The 19,932-nt window shown below is 45.5% G+C and overlaps 1 protein-coding gene and 1 pseudogene across 1 annotated transcript; both read left to right on the top strand.

Annotated features, from left to right (window-relative positions):
• Window positions 1–2,859: 2,859 nt before the first annotated feature.
• On the top strand, window positions 2,860–3,365 carry LOC113937956 (annotated as a pseudogene).
• A 7,883-nt stretch (window positions 3,366–11,248) lies between these two features.
• On the top strand, window positions 11,249–18,672 carry LGALSL (galectin like). The gene is made up of 5 exons (XM_027623670.1): window positions 11,249–11,384; window positions 12,193–12,264; window positions 12,410–12,498; window positions 13,377–13,554; window positions 15,546–18,672. Exons 1-5 carry the CDS (start codon window positions 11,349–11,351, stop codon window positions 15,687–15,689), a joined length of 519 nt encoding a protein of 172 aa, XP_027479471.1. The 5' UTR covers window positions 11,249–11,348; the 3' UTR covers window positions 15,690–18,672.
• The last annotated feature ends 1,260 nt before the right edge of the window (window positions 18,673–19,932 follow it).

Here is a 19,932-nt window from a genome sequence, read left to right as displayed (position 1 = left end):
TGATTTAAAAATATCTTTAAAAGAGTACGTGTGTGTATAAAGCCAAAAATGGTGATGGAAAAAATGTTCTTTTGGATTTCCTCTTTTCTCTCCTTCTCTAACTTCACACAGTTCCCCTCTGTGGGGCAGCCCAGACCCCTGTTTCTTACCTCCTCTGCTGCCCTCCTGGTCCTTGGCAGTGTTGTCTGGTCTTACACCCCCTCTGAAGGGCCCAGGGCCCACCGTGCTCACTGCTGCTGGGCCTCACTCTCCTTCCTTTACCCTCTCCCCAGGATGCCACCTGCCATTTCTCCCGGCATTGTTAGCTAACCCCTCACTGCTGCACCTGGCAGAGCACAGGACTGGTCTTGCCCCGCGTTTTGTACCTTTCTTCTACCTACTCACTCTCTCACCCTAAACTCTGAAGGGGCCCGTCCTTCTTCCAGGCCTATGTGAGAAGCTTAGCGCATGTCATCTTGTTCTGGACTTCAGCCCGGTCATTGCCCCTCAGCATCTAGTCCTGATTCTCAGATTTTTTACAGGCGAATGTAGTAGGCCACCCAAAATGATCATTCTTTTGATGTTGTTCTTACTAAATTCACTACTACCAGCAAGCATGCACACACACACACACACACACACACACACACACACAGAGGCAGGCTGCAGGACCTTAGAAAGAACTAATAACAAACAAAATTGCTGCTGTTACTAGTTTTAGGCTATCTTCAACCCTCTCTGAAGTAACAGCTAAGACAGCATAGCTGAGCTGTCAAGAGCTCTGATTCTGGAGCCACACTGCCTGGGTCAAATCTCACCTCTGCTACCGGACCTAATTTGGCAAGTTAACCAATATCTCCATGCCTCCGTTTTCTCATCTGTAAGATGGGAATGATTAAAGGACTTACCTCCTGGGATTGTCTGAGGGTTAAATGAGTTAATAGTTGAACAGACACGAAGATGCACTGCCCAGATCCCCCTTCAAGGGCGAACTTGCTGCCCAGGTGCAGAAAGAAGAGTGAGCAGACTCCAGCTCTCAGCAACTTCAGTGCTGCTCGGCCAGCAGACTTGCCCGAGGCCATGCCCTTTCTAGAGGAGCCCATGTTTGGTGACTAAGTGAGGCTGGGGTATAAAGGCAGGCCATTCTGGTCTGATGTAGGACGCTGATGGGCAGCACTCGCCTCAAGCTCCCTGCCAGGCCGGCCAAGGCTTTGTTCAGCCGGCGTGGCAGTCTGACATTTTCCTACTTTTTCCCCTTCTCTTCCAAGGTGTTAATTCCTAAGAAGCATCCCAAACTCTGTCTCAACCATTGCTTCCAGAGACCACAACCTGAGATGGCATTTGTCAGGTATTTAGAGAAGTCCCTGAAGTACAGTGAACACTCTTGTCAGTGCTTGTTAAATAAAATTAAATAAGGAATCTGGAAAGGCAGCCCCTTCACCGCTCATCCCTCTTAGAGAAGAGGTTATAATTAATGTTGAACATCAGGTTACTCTAAAGAGCCTGAGCGTCTCCCTAATCGGGATGAGGAAACAACACCACTCGTACTAACTACCGTACTGCTATGTTTCGGCTTTAGGACTGTTTTTAGCTATTATCTTTCCTGTGCTTGCTCTTATCAACTCAGTTTTTTCTTGCTTACAAGGGTATTTGCTGACGTTTTAAATTTAGGTTCAGCCATTTCTCCCAATGGCTAACATGAATTTAGATATAACTCCGATGGCTTCTAGAATCAAGACTTCCCAGTGGTGGGAAGGACAGCTCAGTGCCGTCTTTACAACCCAAGGCGGATTGTTCTCAGGCTGTGTAACGGGAGGGAAGTGAGTGGACTCTGGCCTTGGGACCCCGGCATCCTCAACAGTTCTGAGGTTATATTTCATCTGTGGATCTGTGGTTGTGCCCAGTTTCACCTCACTTCATGAAGAAGAAAGAAAACAGCCTGCTCTCAAGGCCCTTACCCTCTGGTGTGGGAAGGCCACGCCAACTAATAAACAAGATGATTAAAGATGGAAGTTAAATACTGTGGAGAAGTTGAGGATACAGTGAAGAGCACGGGCCAGGGCCTAAATTAGGGAAGGCCTCTCATGGGAGGGGACACGTAAGAATGGAAGGGTGACAGATCAGAAAAGTGCATTCCAGGCAGGAGGAACAGCAAATGAGAAGACCGAGGGTTAAGTGTACTTGGCTGCTGGAAGAACAGCAGGGAGGCCAGTTTTGGCTGAAGAGCAGCTAAACAAGGGAGAGTGTGGCCCCAGGGGAAGTTGGAGACATAGGGCCAGATCCCGTAGGCCTTAAAAGCCATGGAAAGGAGTTAAGGTTTCATTCTAGATACCAGGAGAACCCACCAAGTGATCTTAAGGAGGGTTGATGTGGTACAACTTCCTTTTTAAATCAAGCTCAACATTGAGGAAGGGGAGCTGAGCTACAATTACTAAAAGAAGCAGCGTCTCCTGGATTCCTGGGTGACACTCTATTTTAGCATTGTGTCATTATTTCAAAGGGCTTTTAGGTGAACCTGTGGCTGTTTTATGTGCCACTAGGAGACCACTGAGAATGAACAGTATTATAGGTTAAAACCATCACTAGACCTGAAACAACACTCATCCTGCCCATACTCAGAAATGGTACCCATCGTCTGTCCTCACTAAGCCCGTTCCTTCTTATTTCCTTTTATAGCGTATCTGGCATTGGCTTGTCTGTGTAAATCATCTAGAGCCAACTCTTGGTTGTAACTTCTCTAGAATAATTGTTAGCTATATCACTTTGGCTTGAAATAGGATGATACTTTTTGGACTGTCCCAGCTATGGCATTAGTCTGTCAACAGTGACTAAAATTAAAAAGGATGGCTTTCCTTTTATTACTGCAGCTGCAGCCATGCTATGCTCAGGCTTCAGAAGAGGCTTGCCTCCAGGGTCCTGTGCTGTGGCAAAAAGAAGGCCTGGTTGGCCCCAGTGAGACCAATGAGATCGCCCACGCCCGTCAGCAGATCCGAAAACTGATCAAAGATGGGCTGATCATCCGGAAGCCTGTGACTGTCTGTTCCCATGCTCGGTGCCGGAAAAACCCTTTGGCCTGCCAGAAGGGCATTGGTAAGAGAAAAGGTAATGCTGGAATGCCTGAGAAGGTATTCTGCGCCAGAGATTGACCGCATGTCTCACAGCCTGTATCTGAAAGTGAAGGGTTACGTGTTCACAAACAAGCGGATTCTCATGGAACACATCCACAAGCTGAAGGCGGACAAGGCTTACCAGAAGCTTCCAGCTGACCAGGCTGAGGCCCTCAGATCGAAGACCAAGGAAGCACACAAGGGCTGTGAAGAGTGGCTCCAGGCCCAAAGGAGGAAATCATCAAGACTCTGTCCAAGGAGGAAGAGACCAAGAAATAAAACTCCCTCTCTTTTGTCTGTACCTAGTGGCCTCGGCAATAACACAGATCAGTTATTCAATAAAACAAAACTTTATCTGCCAAAAAGAGAAGGGGAGAGAGAGAGAGATGAGTATTGGCCTCCGGGAAGACAGGGACTTCTGCCTTCCAAAGAAGGACCGAATGTATACAGGATGTGTTTGTTTTTAATTTTCTTTCAGGCTGAGAACCTATTCCCTAAAGACGGGTGGAGGAAGAACCTGCTCAGGAGAGCCCAGAGCTAATAGAAGGAGTAGGGAGGAATCTAAAAGACCAGAGAGGAAGTGGACCAGCCTCTCCAGGGGAGAAGCTGGGATTACCAGGGAAATGAGCTATTTTGCATCATTAAGTGCAACCGATGTGTGAGGTGGGCAGGACTGGCCAAGAATCCAGTTGTGTGAGGGCAGATTCCAGATTAGTGTTAAGGGGGACTTGGCTTAACAGAGAAAGCTTCAAAGGATATAAATTTAATACTTGTGTCTCTGCCTCACTCATTTCAAAAACAACAAAACAAACAAACAAAAAACAAACCCCACTTTTTTTTTTAAAGCATGAGTTTCCTCTCTTCTCTTGATGGAGTTTTCCCTTGGTTCCTCTCCCCAATTTACTTGTGTTTATTCTTGGTAATTAAAATGAGGATTGGCTTTTAAGATAAGTTGAAAATTTCCCTCTGTCCCCATTCAACCCAGCCTTGACACACACACACACACACACACACACACACACACACACACACACACAGAGGCACGCTTGCCAGCAATCTTGAAAAGTCATGCCTAGGCCAAGCCCCAGTGAATTTATAGAGTTCCAACTTATTCTTAGGTGTAGGAGCAACACTAACCAACTCAGGCCAAGGTTGTGAATGAATGAAATGTGAGGAGTTTAATCAGTGTAGACTGCCAATGTGAACTTCTTCTGCTATTTAAAACATTTTCTTCAACTCGTCATTTAATCTTTCTCTGTGAGATAAATTAATCATTTAAACAATTCAGACCTAAAATAAACATGTAGCAGATAATCTAAATTTAGATAGAAAATCTGTTATCTGATTGGAAGTGGAATGTAACCAGCCTCTGGATTCAAAACATTTTATTTCTATTTTCTGGGCTTAAGAAAGTCATATGGACACTGATATGAGGAATTCTTAATCTCAGGAAACAAACTGAGTGTTGCTGGAGTGGTGGGGGGTGGGAGGGATGGGGTGGCTGGGTGATAGACATTGGGGAGGGTATGTGCTATGGTGAGCGCTGTGAATTGTGTAAGACTGTTGAATCACAGACCTGTACCTCTGAAACAAATAATACATTATATGTTAAAAAAAAAAGAAGAAGAAGAAGAAGATAGCAGGAGGGGAAGAATGAAGAGGGGGGAATCGGAGGGGGGACGAACCATGAGAGACGATGGACTCTGAAAAACAAACAGGGTTCTAGAGGGGAGGGGGTGGGGGGATGGGTTAGCCTGGTGATGGGTATTAAGGAGGGCACATTCTGCATGGAGCACTGGGTGTTATACGCAAACAATGAATCATGAAACACTACATCAAAAACTAATGATGTAATGTATGGTGATTAACATAACAATAAAAAGAAAAAAGAAAGTCATACGGAAGAAGAAGGCAAGTATTTTAAGTGCAAGCATGGGTATGGTTGTTTTTCTTCTTCTTCTTCTCCTTTTTTTTTTTTGAAAGTAAAAAATTATCATAATGATGACCAAAATGGAGCCCAGCTCCAGAAAGAATAATAAATAAATAATAAATGAATGAATAAATAAATGAAATCTGTTTTCTCTGAATCTCTTTGATTGGTCAAATTTGGATTCCAAGTTTAAATTTCCAGGTCTCTCCTGGCTGGTTGGTGGTCTGCTCAGAAGCTGCGCTGTGTTAATCCCTACTCTGTGTAGCTCACCCTGTAAGAAATCCAGAAATCTGTGTCACCCAACCACATTTCCTCTAAAAACCAAACGACCACCTGGCAGCCTGCCACCTGAGTTTTCCTCCCCACTAGCTGGGATCTCCAAATGACTGCTAAATCCGAATGTGTTGGTCTCCTTCCACCCAGCTGAGCCACGCAAGTTTCCATGAAACTACAAAATAAGGAACCCTTTCTGCCACTTGACAACAAGAAAGTAAAATCACAGACGCAATAAAAGGGAGGACTCTAAACCAGCAAATGAAAACAGAAACATCAAGCACAATGAGAAGAGTGAAATTAGGCCTGGGGCGCTGTCACACAGGCCTGTCATATTCCTCACTGGCAAAAAGACTGGCTGAAGACCAGATCCTCCTCTTGGAATCACTGAAAGGTGAGGCTGGGGAGAAGCCCCAGAAGCGCATCCTCAGCTCTCAGGATACGCCCAATGCCATGCTGGAGAGAATCTTAAAATATCTTTCATTCAAGCTGCCAGTTCCAAACGCTGGAAGCAGTGTTCTTTCTGTTTTCCTTCGCAGAAGGCTTTCACTTCCCCGGCAGCTCTTGTCACCCTTCCCGGGAGTGAGCTCTCAGGACAGGGTGCACCCCAGCGGCTCTCACACACACTAAAGGGCCCACAGTGACATCCCCTGGGTAGGAAAGAGCAAGTACCTCTGAAGCCTTGGGGGGATGGGCTCATTATTCTCTTCCTCAGCGAGGAGGTTTTCTGAAATCAATCCTTCTTGTGCCTGTAATTAAAACACAAGCAGGAGGCTGGTTCTAGTTTCCTCATAAATAAACTGAAAATAATGAAATGTTAGGAACTGCCATTGACTGCCAAGTTTTATGGTTGTCGCCTGATTACTTTGGTACAACACAAATGTATGCGTGTCTAAAATAATTATTTGATAACGGTGAGCATTGTTCCTACAATAATTAAGGACTTTAATCATGTACTGAAATATAGAAAAAGAGCTTGATAAAATGTGTGCCCTCCTACCTAACTAGGTAAGCAAAAGGATGCTGACTTTGTGTATTTTGCCACTTACATGAATATTTATCATGAGCAGAGACTGGCCTGGCAAAAATAATTATGGAGAGTGGAAAGCCTGACGGGCCTATAAAACTGTGCAGTGTCATCCCTCAAAATAGGCTGCAACCAGCCTTTAGGGCCTGGGGTGGGGAAGGCACCAAGCCACAGGATAAAAGAAGGTAAACACTTGGGATACTTCAATTTTACTGTAGTTAAGGGTGTAGGGAGCACATTAGGTTTATATCAAAAATAAACATGGCAGTATGATAAAACAATGCAAATTTCTCAATATTACAAAGACATTTTGAGCTGGGAGTTATAGCTACAGGGGCTTTCACAGGTGCCCCTTCATCTTAGGTGTTCTTTGTGCGACCACTTGTGAAGTGCTCATGTAGTATCAGGAAGTGATGACTCACCAAATACAAAAGAAGGCGTTTCTGATGTGCAAGTTTACTCTAGATTAGATTGGATACATTTCATATCATGTATAAAAATATGAATAATGGGAATCTTTTTTAAAGAAGATTTTATTTATTTATTTGAGAGACAGAGAGAGAGAGCACAAAGCAGGGGGAGCGGCAGGTGGAGAGGGAGAAACAGACTCCCCCGATGCGGGGCTCAATCCCAGGACCCTGGGATCATGACCTGAGCTGAAGGCAGACGTTTAATGACTGAGCCACCCAGGTGCCCCTGAATAATAGGAATCTTAGAGCACCTTCTAGATAGCAGGTCCTGAATGGGAGGCAATTTTGCACTCCCCACCTGCACCCCATGGGGTACATTTGTCAATGTCTGAGGACATCTTCAGAGTAGGGGGTGACATTACTGTCATCTAGTGCTGAACATCCTATAATGCACAGGACAGCCCCCCTACAACAAAGGATTTCCCAGCCTACAATGTCAATGGCGCTGAGGTTAGGAAAACCTGCTCCAGCCAACGTGTCTATACACACAGAGAAAACAGGCGGTGAGAAGGTCAAAGTCAGGCCGAGGGGGTCAGGGCCCGCAGAAAGCCTACGAAGGCAGGGGCAGGGCAGGGAAACAAGGCATGTCCATCTGTACCAGGGCGGGAGACAAAACGCAACCTCTGAGACATGGCTTTAGCTAGTTGCTGGGCCAGAGAGAATAGAGAAGACTGGATTTAGAACTCAGACCATAAATGGAGCTGTGATGTGGTGTTTGAAGACATGCTTTTTCGGGACTGTGGAAGTCGCTGTACACTTTTGATCAGAAATTTGCCACCTCCTCCAGGAAGCTGACTTAAGCCTCCAAATGCAACTGACTGCCCCGCTCAGTGCTCGGGCTATGGGTGTGAGGCCTTTATTACCTTACCAACCACGACATTCTGCCATTGGTTCCCAGAGTGAGCTGTGAGTGCCTGGAAGACAAGACTTGGGCCTTTTCAAGTATTTCTTTTTGGTCCATGGTATCACAGAACAAAACAATAGCCATAAAGTAGTTGTTTAATTGACATCAATGCTGTAGTCTCTTCCCAATATTAGAAATGCGGCCTGCACACATGTGAATAAAACACATTAAATGGGAAGGAAAAAAGGAAGTGATCTACTCTTTTCATCTGGGAAGACCATTTAGCAAAATCTTCAAAGACCTGTTTATACTTCTTTTTTGATGTTAACCATCTGTTTGACTGCACCACCCCCCTTCTTTAGCCTTTTTAGCATTTTCCAGTAGTAGTGCAGTTCATCTTGGAAATTTCACTGGTGCATCTCATAAAAGGGTCACAGTCTTGGTTAATGTTGTTTTAGACACAAATGCCTGAAATCCGAGTACAGAGCAGTCTGCCTTCTCTACACAACTAGGAATAAAAATACAGCTCTATAATTCATTAATTTGCTAATAACTTTTCCCTGTAAAAAGTAGTTTGACTCTGTTCAGCTTTAATTAGAATAAAAAATTCATTTAGGCTTTCTCCTTTCTCTTCATATTTAAAATAAGTCATTCTGTAGACTGAGAAGGAATCAAGCATTTTTGGGATAAAAGGCAATTTTCCACGTCAAAGTATTCTGGGACGGTTCAGTACCTTCCTGTTCTTTAAATTCCCAAGATGTAAGAAACACAGCTCAAACAATCCAAATATCTTCAACGCCACTTACAAAAAAATTAAAGGATTATTCTTCACCTTATAAAATCACTTATCAAGCCAAGATTCAACCCAAGATTGCTTTCATTCAGTAGCCCTTACTCTCAAACCCATTCAAATTCAGATGGTATTTACACATCTTTTCAGGAACCCCAAGAACTTTCTAAGAGCTCAGAAGGAATGATGAATGAACCCAACCCTTCATTTTGCAAGGGAGGAAACAGGCTCAGAAGTCAGTATGAACTCTCAAAGCTGCGTAATGGTAACAGCTAGGACTTCTCAAGGGCCCACGGCTTTTCACATCTTTATCACTTCCACCGGGTGTCCGAGCCGCCATTATATCTTGCTGGCCCGGTGGAGGAGTCCTGCCTGTACCCTCCCTCCTGGGCACTCCCCGCCCCACAAAGGCCACTCCACACAGCAGCCAGAGGGATGCATCTACAACAGAGGGAAAACTATGTCACTCCTTTGCTCAGAAACTTCCAATGTCTTCCCCCCTCTCTCAAGTAAAAGCCAATCCTCACATGGTCTATGGGGCCTATTCTATTGGTAATTATTTATCTCTTCTGTCCAAGCACCCAACACTCTTCGCATACTTCACCTGGGACTTTTTCCTTGCAGTTCACTCCACCAGAAACCTCTTCTTCCAGACTTCCAAAGGACTCCCTCCGCCTTCCCTTTCTTCAGGGGTCTTATCAAACATCACTTTATCAGAGGTGGCTTCCCTGTCCACCCCTATGTAAATAACACCACTCCACCTCCTATCTCTCTCTCCCACCTTACTTTCTTTCCTATTTTTTTCTAGCACTTTTACTGCCTGACATATTATGTATTTATTTGTTTATGGACTGCCTTTCCCCACTAGAAGATCAACAACAAAAAAATTCCCTGCTGGATCCCCAGTGCCTGGTACGTGGCAGGCACTGAGTTTTTTTGTAGAGTGAGTGCTACGATGGACCAGGTACTATTCTAAGGAAGGTACAAGAACCCATTTACTTAATCTTCCCAACAAGAAGGCACTAGGAACATCACTGCCATCTCTGGTTCACAGATGAAGAAATTAAGGCACAGAAAAGCTTAGAAACTTGTCCAAGATCACTCAGCTAGTAAACTGTAGAGACAGGATTTGAACCCAGGGCACAGGCTCTTTAACCACCAAGATGTATTCTGTCACACTTAACTAATGACAAAAAATGACTTCAATGGTTTTTCCCCATACCAGACTCTCAGAAACCGAGATATATCCAAGTGTGCTTTCAAAATGTCAATAGTTTCTTATAACTGCCTATATATTTTAAACAATCACTAAGGTGTGATTTTGAGCTAAGACTTGCAAACAAGATCAAAAATGTGAACCACAACTGTGTTGCGTCTGAGTCTCTACTTCAGAGTACACAAAGGATAGGACTGTGGCGTACTGATGTGTGCAGGTAATTCTCCCTACTGGACTGAGATTACTACGATTAGCTCTGGTCCATAAAGGGAAAGCTAAGACACAAAAGCTGCAGTGATGTTCCAGGCCACACAGCCAGCAGCTCTGGCCGGAAGGGAGCCTGTGAGGGCCCCTCTGGGACTGCAGCAGGTCACACATGCTCCCTGCTTATGAGTGTAAAACACCCTGGTGATTCATGCAATGGAATGTTTAAACCAAGATGTCACCTAATAGAGAGTATGTTGATACAGCTTTATCTAAGAAGTTACATAATCATCCTAATGTGGAAATGCCAAAAAGGAATTTGTGCCTTGGACTAAAAGAGGGCTGTACCCCTGGGAATTACTCTACAAAGGATATAAGGAGTTTCCCAGTGAGAAACTTATTGGCCCTCGTGTGAAAAACGGGGCCCAGTGGGGGCTGAGGACTCGGAGCAGTTCCGCTTGGTAAGACATAGCCAGACCCCTGTCCTGGAGAGCCTCCAGGGTGGCCCAGACCTGCCCATCAGTCCAAAAGGGAGAGAGACGCCTATTCTGTATCTAGCCTCCTGGGATTTAAAAAAAAAAAAAAAAAAAAAAAAGTCCTTACCCTGAGTCCTCTCTGCCTCTTGCTTTCGGGTCAAATATTTATTTACGCAAATCTAGAGCCCTCGCATTATCTTTCTACCCTAGAGGGCAGAACGAATCCATCTTCTCTTCCACTTTGTTGGAATTTTCTGAAAGAAATCTGGAGCTCTGGAATACCGCCCCGCCCCCCCCCCAGTCTTCCCTCGACCTCAGCCTCCACCGTTCCACCTGCCCCAGGACGTGACAGAAGAAAGGAGGTTGGCTGGAAGGGAGGGGCGAAGGTGTCACAAGCACCTGTCACCTGGCAGGCCCTGGTCCCTACTTCCCCAGCCCCCAGGGCCGCCGCCCTCCCGCACGCCCCGACTGCGACTGGCCCGTCCCTCCCCCTTTCAGCCTCCCGCCACCTTCCAATGGCCGAGGGGCAGGGCAAGCTGAGCAAGCCGCGGCAGCCCAGCCGGGTCCCCGCCCTGTTCCCAGTTCCCGAGCCGGGCCCCAGCGGCCTTTAAATGCCGCCCAGGGCCAGCGCGACGCGGCCCTCGTCACCTTTCTGCCTCGGGAGGCGACAGCAGCACCCCGAGGAAGAAAGCAGCCCGGACTCTGCAGCCCCGGCCCCGGCGGCGGCGGCCACCTCCGACCTCCCGGCCCGCGCCGCCCTCCCGCTCCCTTCCCCCTCCACCCCGGCCCAGCCTGCCGGGTCGGCGCCTGGCCTCAGGCGTGCGCGCGCGCGCGCCCGTGTGTGTGTGTGTGTGTGTGTGTGCGCGCGCGCGCGCGCGCGCCGGGCCAGCCTCGGACCCGCGCCCCCGCCCGGCGCAGGACCGCCCCGGGATCCCCGCCCGCGCGCCGCGTCCCACGTCCCCCGCCGCCGCCGCCGCCGCCGCCGCCGCCGCGGGGCCGCCAGCCGTGCACCCCGGCGCGCGGTGCAAGAAGATGGCGGGATCGGTGGCCGACAGCGATACCGCGGTGGTGAGTGCGGAGGGGTGCACACGAGGCGCCCCTTTCCCGCGGCCCCGCACGCCGCCGCCTGCTCAGCCTGGCTGCGGCGCAGACGAGGCTGAGGCCCAGCCCGGCGTCCCCCGCGTGGGAAGGCGCCCAGTACCTGTTAGCGAGCGCCGGCTGTGAGCGGCCGGCCTGGGGGGCAAGCGGGGTGCCCCGGGTGCACCGGAGAGAGGGAGCATGGGGGCGGACGGCGGCGTGGGGGTGACCGACTGCCCCCGCGGTGCCATGCAGCCGGCGGCCAGGTGTGTGCACGTTGCACGTGTGAGTGTGCGCTTGTGCGAGTGTGTCTGGGGCGCGCGCCCCGCGGCCGCCTCCGACGTCCCGGGGATTCCCCCTTGGAAATGAGTCTGGCCCGAGGGCCCCCGAGAGAAGTTGAGCACGGCCCTGCACCCCAGCCAGGTCCCTCAGGACAGGCCTGGGCGACTGTGGGTCCGGAGACGTTTGCGGTTGAAGAGGGGCCTCCCCTCCTCCGACGCGGGGCTCTGGCTCCCAGGCGTGCCTCGACCTGGATTTTGATCTAGATCTGAAGGTCTGGGGATCTTCAGAAGCTGAGCTACCGGGTGGAAGGGACGGGTTTTGTTCCCGAGCTTTATGCGGTTATTCAATGGGCTGTGAGGTGGCAGCATCTGCAGACGCTGCCTGTGTCCTGTGAAGGCTGCTGGATTCAGCCAGATTTGTATAGGTGCTTCCCCACTCCCTCCCCTTCTCCTCCCAGCCCCCACGCCCCCTAAAACTAGACCCTCTGGAAAGCCAATCTGTGTGCTGCTATTTTTAGAAACTAGATGATGGGCATTTAAACAACTCCTTGGGCTCTCCAGTTCAAGCCGACGTGTACTTCCCACGCTTGGTAAGTGATTTCGTTCTGGGCTCTGTGTCTCTGCCTGCACCTTTTTCCTTTCTAATTGCATTTTCTGATGGGTCAGGTCCTCAGGATCTGAGGGCTTGGCTCTTCCCAGACAGAAACTTCCTGTTTCTCCTGTCCTCCTTTGCAGATAGTTCCATTTTGTGGGCACATTAAAGGTGGCATGAGACCAGGCAAGAAGGTGTTGGTGATGGGCATTGTAGACCTCAACCCAGAGAGGTAAGCCAGAGAGTCCTTGTCACCCCAAAGCTTATTGGGCAGTTACAAGGCCCTGCCCACTCTTGTGGTTGCTTGCTCCTCCTCTTCTCCCTGTGGCCAGTGTTGCTAGTTGGAAGTGCCAAGAAAGTACCACGTTCCCATGAAAAGAATGTGTATGAATCCCAGCCATCATTTCTCCAGACAGCTATTTATATCAGAGATTATAAATATAGGTCCACATCATTTTCTCTTTGACCCTTGAGGAAGCCAAAGGATATTTTTTTGTTTTTGAGGGTTTTTAAACATGGTGCTTGGAGCAAGATCTACCAATATAAATGACAAGCAAATATTACAAGACATTATTTCCTCCGGTCAATTTCTGGGGCTGTTTTTGAAAATTCTGAAATGGATTAAGACACAGATGTGTGGGTGGTTTGGGGTATCTGAAATCCCTAATGTTAGTCATGTTCAACTCCACTGAAATTCTTACCAGAGTCTCCTTTCGGTATTAAAATACCTGGCTTGGGGGCGCCTGGGTGGCTCAGTCGTTAAGGGTCTGCCTTCGGCTCAGGTCATGATCCCACGGTTCTGGGATCGAACCCCGAATCTGGCTCCTGGCTCAGCAGGAAGCCTGCTTCTCCCTCTCCCACTGCCCCTGCTTGTGTTCCCTCTCTCACTGTGTCTCTCTCTGTCAAATAAATAAATTCTTAAAGAAAAATAAATAAATAAATAAAATACCGGGCTTGATTGTAATCCTCCTCCTCCAGACATAGTCTCATCTCCTATGGAAAGAGTAGTGGCCCATTCAAAGCAGACAAACCCCAAGGAGAAAGAGGAACTATGGGAGCCTGGGTCGATGATAGCCAAACCCAGAATAAATGAAATGATGTTCTTTTCAGCTTTGCCATCAGCTTGACCTGTGGTGACTCCGAAGACCCTCCTGCCGATGTGGCCATTGAACTCAAAGCTGTGTTCACAGACCGGCAACTACTCAGAAATTCTTGTATATCTGGCGAAAGAGGTGAAGAACAATCCGCAATCCCTTACTTTCCATTCATCCCAGACCAGCCGTTCAGGGTGAGTACCTCGAGCGCTTCCACTGCAGCCACTGGTGGGGTGATGGTGCTCTGCTCCTCCAGCGTACGCCAAGAAATGCTTTAAGCAGCCAGAATTTTTCCATGTCTAGGAAATTTGTCACCTGATGGTGAAAAAAAGAAAAATGATCAAAAGAGCCCTGTTTGCTGATACAAACTGATACTCACCATAGTAGCTCTTGGCTCTGTTTAGCCAGTACATTTAGTAAATAAACCCATGTCCAGATTGTTAAGAATAAATACTTTTCTATGTAGTACTCAACCTAGCACTAGGCACGTAATCTATACCTGTCCCAAAATATCCTGATTGATTAATAAATAATAAATGCTAGAAATTTCCTCATTTTTTTTCAATCTATAAGGAGCCCTAAACCTTATTAGTGGTGACTTTTTTTAAGAACAATAGTGATAATCTTTTCATTTTCTCTTGTTACTTTTGCTAATGAGGTCTGGTCCTTGTGTCTCCCTCTGGGTTAAGAAACCTCAGTCTGTTTTATTGTCACAGGCTGTATGGCTGGCAGATTCCTTCCCTTGGGCCCAGATGGGTATAACTTGGCTCTCCACTATCTAGTGGGCAGGAAGCACAACCCAAACTTCCCATCCAGCCAAGCAATATTAGTAGCACCTTCCTTATGAAGTGCCGAGTAAGAGATGCAAGTAATGTGGGTAATGTGTTAGGAAAGGATTTATTGAAATACCAGGCCTGGTGATGAAGTTGTTTGTATTACACCTTGTTAACATACATCACAATAATAACAGCTCGGTGAAAAGCTGCATGTTGCATATATGCCTAATAAAGCACAACTACCCTTAACCTGTTGCTCTTTATCTAGACATTTACAAGGGCCTTATAAAGAAGTAGTAATTTTTCTTCTCATCATAACATCTGGTGAGGGGGGGATAAGAACCACGACTTTTACGTCAGTGATAGAATTGAGATTGTTGTCCTTCTAATCATAGTCTGGGGAAGGTACCCGTACATATTAGCTGTGCCCTCCCCCTTCTCTAGAATGATAATGGCCCCTTAGGCTCCTCTTGACTATGACAGTTTCTTTCTTTCTTTCTTTCCTTTCTTTTGACTGTGACAGTTTCTTAATGATGAATCTTAATGCGTAGCTCATGAGTATGAGTAACCAGAGCTTCTGTCTGCCAAGAGGAATATAGTGCTCCCCAACAACCAAACTGAAATGAAATCAGCCCTTCTTGGTGATATAATTTTAGTAATAATATGAATTAAATGTGACTAATATCACATATGAAGTCTCTTCTTACATGGTGGCCACCAATGCTTTTAATAAATACATAGCACAGAACCAGTGATTAAAATCTATGGTGAATTACTTAAGGAAAAGAGGAAGAAAAAGCTTTTATGGAATCAGCATTTCTGTTTGGCTTAACAAAGCCTTGTTAATTACACATCCTTGATCCAGTGGTAATTACTGTGTACCCTTCTCTGTGCTTTAGTGTTTACCATGGTTAAATGCCTAGACTGTTATTACATGCTTCTAAGTGGGTACCAGTTTATCTCTGCGATGGTTTCCTCTGAGGGTGGGATAGGTTCAGGGGATGACCATGGAAGCCTTAAGTGCCATATAAATAAATCTGTGCTGCTTTACGTTACTTTCTGGAGTACAAAGAGAACGGAGAAGTGTGCAAGCATGAACAATTAAAATCTTTAAAGGATAGTGAAGAGTGAAGAACAATGGTTCACAAGGTGTGTTCCTCATTCCAGCAATAGCAGCATCATGTTAGAACGTGATGCAAATGCAGATTCTTAGATCTTACCCTAGACCTACTAAATCGAAAATTTTGGGGGTGAGGCGTCCAGCAGCCTGTGTTGCACTTCTGTATGATTCCAAGGTTTGAGAACCACTGAAGATGTTGCCTTTCTCTAAAGTGAAGTATTGTGTGTTTGTTCTCCCCATCAGGGTTCATTGAAATTGTGAATTGAGCTTATGATTTTGTTTCTTCCAGGTGGAAATTCTCTGTGAGCACCCACGTTTCAGAGTGTTTGTGGATGGACACCAACTTTTTGATTTCTACCACCGCATTCAGACGTTATCTGCAATTGACACCATAAAGATAAACGGGGACCTCCAGATCACTAAGCTTGGTTGATGCTGTTTAAACCACCTCTATTTCAAATAGGATCAGGTGCCACAATTATCTGACTGTGGGTCTGGAAGAAGTGTCCCAGCCAGACCTGGAGACTTAAAAAGAAAACAAAAACAAAAAGCAGGCTTCACTGTCTCTTCTTTCTGTGCAGTTTAAACCCAAAACGTCAACTTCAAACTGTGGTTTGCCCTTAGGAAGCTGTCAGAACAAAGACACCGAGCCATTATTTCCAGAACAAAGTAATACATTTATGCTGGATTTTATTCAGACTAAACTGACATGGATTTGTGATAATTTGTGATTTGGTAGCAAGTTATTCATCTTTTCAAAGCAAGGGAATACTTAGAAACAAAAGTGCTTAAGACTTAACACCACCGCCAACAAAGATGGTACACCGAGATCAACTCATTTCTGCACTGAGGTGAAGTGAAGTGTGTAGCACAACCAACATTTTAGTCAGGGTATTTACATAGAATGTAGGTTGTTCAAGGTTTGGTTGGCTTTGTTTTGGATTTATTCTTGTTTTTTGGTTTTTGCACAGCATAACGTTAATTCAGATTTTTAAAGCTTTCTCGTATTTATTTATACTCAATGTACGTATTAGAGAATGATTAACGTCTCAAAAATAGCAAGTTACGAACTTTTGAATGTACAGATATCTTAGGTCCAAAGGGGAAAATTACATATTACAGTCATGAAAGAATTGTTATCTTCCATACCCCTAAACTTAGGATCTCTTGATATAAATTGCTGTAAGTGCTTTTGGGAAAAGTTTGCAACATTTTGATAAAACTGCCCTTCAAGTAATCGACGATTACATAAATTCTATTTATATCACGTTTTCTCTTTACTCTGAATTAGCACAGTATTGGCTTCCTTAAGACTAATTAACTACTTTTGCCTAGGTCTTTATAACAGCTTGTTAAGTTGTTATTAAACTAACTGAAAACATGTAAGAGGTGATTGCGGAGACAATTTTTTAAATAACTATTATATAAACTTTCAAAAGTATACTATGAAAATGATTCTGGAATGCAGTGTAAAGCAGAAGCAAATGGCCCCAAATAACTTACTTGGAAATAATTTATATCAACTTAAGCTGTTAGCTCATTGTATTACTTTTATTATGTGACCCTCACCAGTATCTCTAAGCAATGCCTTTGGAACTTCAGAGGAGAGGATGCTTCCTACTGTGTTAGCTGTGCTGAGACATTAGGATAAGGGGGGATCCAGATTAGGAAATGATCCAATTAGTTTATCTGGAAGGTTAACTCCCAGAACTCCAGATCCCTGGAGTCCAGCCCATAGTGTGAATGTTTCAAATTAAGCTGTAGGAGTTTCCCTGCGTTTGCGGAGCTGATGGGACAGCAGAGCATCTCCAGGAGGAGGCTGCAGTGGTGTGAATATCACCGCACGGCAAAGGATGGCTGGAGTCCTGAGTGCGGGGCTTCACAAACTGCGCTGGCCCTGGAGAGGAGGAGCCTTGGCATTGCTTTGGTCAGGTAGTGGGGAGGGACAAGGGGGATCTGGGGTGGGGATGTATTTATATACAATTTAGGTTTTGTTTGCACAGCATACTGCGTCACGTTATGACATGTCCTCGTGCTTTGCTTTTGAGTTTTTTTACACAACATGCAGAGGCACGGAAGTGGCCACGTCGTTTTCACGTGTCAAGAATGTAGACAGTGTTTCAGTACCAAAGTCTAAGAAAAAAGCAAACTAAAATCGTGAATTTTTTTATAGGTGATATATTTGGGTACTTCTCAACTTTGAAACTATTTAGCACAGTTCCATTGTGTTATAGAAGAAGATAACCTTATCCAACAAGACTGGCTGAGCATTGAAAAGCTTTATGTACCAGCTGACTTAATCGGCCATATTCAGCCAAGAGGGCTGTTCTTTGGCTCCAGGTATTTTCAAGCCTGTGATTCACTTCTCGTGGTTTAGAAAGCCACTAGATTTTGAGGCGTGTTTGTGCAGACACTTCGAGGGTACCCTGAACCGTATTTGTAGGGGTTTTGGTGGAAGATCCCCCCCACGGGAGGTTTCCTTTGAGTGGCCCTCCATCCCCACACACTGCATAATTCAGCAGAAACCAGAGGAGCGGGGCTTGTGACTAATTGGAAGTGACACTGTTCTCTCTACCTATCAGCTAACCGCTTAGCTGCCAAGCCCTTAGGCAGCTCTGTGTAAACATACACTGTTAACCCTTCCTTTCTCTGGGAGGCCCAGTGGGAACCTCTTGGTTAAGCCTGTTGGAATTAATCTAAATGATGTGATGGTTTGATTCAGGTACAGCTCAATTAGCAGGGGGTGGGCTGTGTTACTCATTAGCTGTAAACTAGAAACAATGTTCTCGCCTCTCATTGGCATGTGAGATCTAAGGTGGGAATTCAGGGTGGAAAGTGCAATTTAAAGTTTCACAGGAAAGCATTTGGGTATGTAAGGAGTTATTTCTGAGCAGAGCCCTAATTTTGCAACGTGACCAAAACCAAGGAGTATAAATAACAATCAGGCTCTGGGGGAATAAAAGGCAGGCTTTAGACAATCTGTCCATTTCTGCATCAAAATTCGAGTGAATGTATATATCTACTTTAATAGAAGTGACTTCTACTTTCTGGGCTGTCCCAGAATTGTCTTAAAATTATTATTTTTTTAAAATCTGAAACCCCATTTCAAATCTTGCCAACCTCAGTTCAAAACCCCCTAAGAAGTCACTCTGGGAAATGATGGTGGCTTGTTAAAATGGCAAATCCTTTCATTTCTATTAAGAAGGAAATATCCAAAAAGAGGGAGGGAGCCCTGTTGCCTTGAGAGAAACAGCCTTGGCATTTTCCGGCATTAATGTAGGAATAATGTTCTTATGATGACGTATTTTCAAAGAAACACTTTCTTATTTACTGCGTGGTGTAAAATGTTGCTAAATGTGTTCTTACATTATTATGTCACTGCTGAAAGTTATTTGCACTATAATAAAGGAATTTTCTACAAAATGGTTTCCAGTTTATAAAATGCTAAATTTGGTACCAGGTAGGTATACTTAGCCTAAACCATACGGTATAGCAGTGTTCCCTCACTTTCATGTATACTCCCAAGACCAGTTGTTCACATTTCCCACCTTGATAAACGGATCAAGGAGAGTGTCTCAGAGACCTAATGAGTTTATGTTGTATGTGCAATGGGTTTTTTGTTTGTTTGTTTAAAGATTTTATTTATTTATTAGAGAGGGAACACCAGCAGGGGGAGTGGGAGAGGGAGAAGCAGGTTTCCCGCTGAGCAGGGAGCCCAATGTGGGACTCTATCCCAGGACCCTGGGATCATGACCCGAGCTAAAGGCATATGCTTAACGACTGAGCCACCCAGGCGCCTCCAATGGGTTTTTTTTTAATAGTTTATATACAGTAAATTAGCTTTATTTGGTGTACAGTTCTTGTGGGTTTTAACACATGCATAGATTCCTGTAATTACCACCTCAATCAGGATAGAGAATTGTTCTATCACCCCCAAAAATTCCCTTGTGCTATCCTTTTGTAGTTAAACTTGTCCCCCATTCCTCACCCTAATCAGGTAACCACTGTTCTCTGCCCGCTCCCTATAGTTTTGCCTTTTCCTGAGTGTCCTATAAAGAATATCATACAGTACCTAATCTTTTGAGGTTAGCTCTTTTCCATTTACATAATGCATTTGAGTTCCATGTGGTGTGTGTATCAATAGTTTTTATTGCTGAGTAGTGTTCTATTGTACAGATGTACCAATTTCTTTATCCATCTACCTGTTAAGGATGCAGTGGTTTCGTAATAAATCATTAAATATAGTCTTAGCACGTTGTATATACAAAAGCAAGGTTGCATTTCCCCATCTTCTCTTTCCTGTGGTTGGAATGATTAGGAAGGGAACTTGATTCCTTGGCTATTCTGCCTACAAATAAAACTATGGCTTATTGAAGTTTGCCTAGCTTCAGTTATGGGAGATGAGTAGAGAGTTACTCACAGGCTGTCCTACTTATGTCTTAATTATTTTTATTCCCCTTTTTTCCCATTTTTATTTTTTAAGGATGCAAAGCTATGAGACTGGTCTCTGTCACAGCTTTTGCAGTTAAGTAGAGGCAGGGTGGTACCTATATAGGCACCTGTTAAGATGGGGACAATTTGTTGACGCTGTTGGGCAGGGATGGGAGAGCTTCCCCTCCCCCACAGCCTAGCTAGGAGATCCCTTGTGGAATATGACATTATACTTGCTGTGTGAC

This window comes from Zalophus californianus, chromosome 8 (assembly GCF_009762305.2).
Source record: "Zalophus californianus isolate mZalCal1 chromosome 8, mZalCal1.pri.v2, whole genome shotgun sequence".
Classification (NCBI taxonomy): domain Eukaryota; kingdom Metazoa; phylum Chordata; class Mammalia; order Carnivora; family Otariidae; genus Zalophus; species Zalophus californianus.
This window is presented reverse-complemented; position numbering and strand designations above follow the sequence as displayed.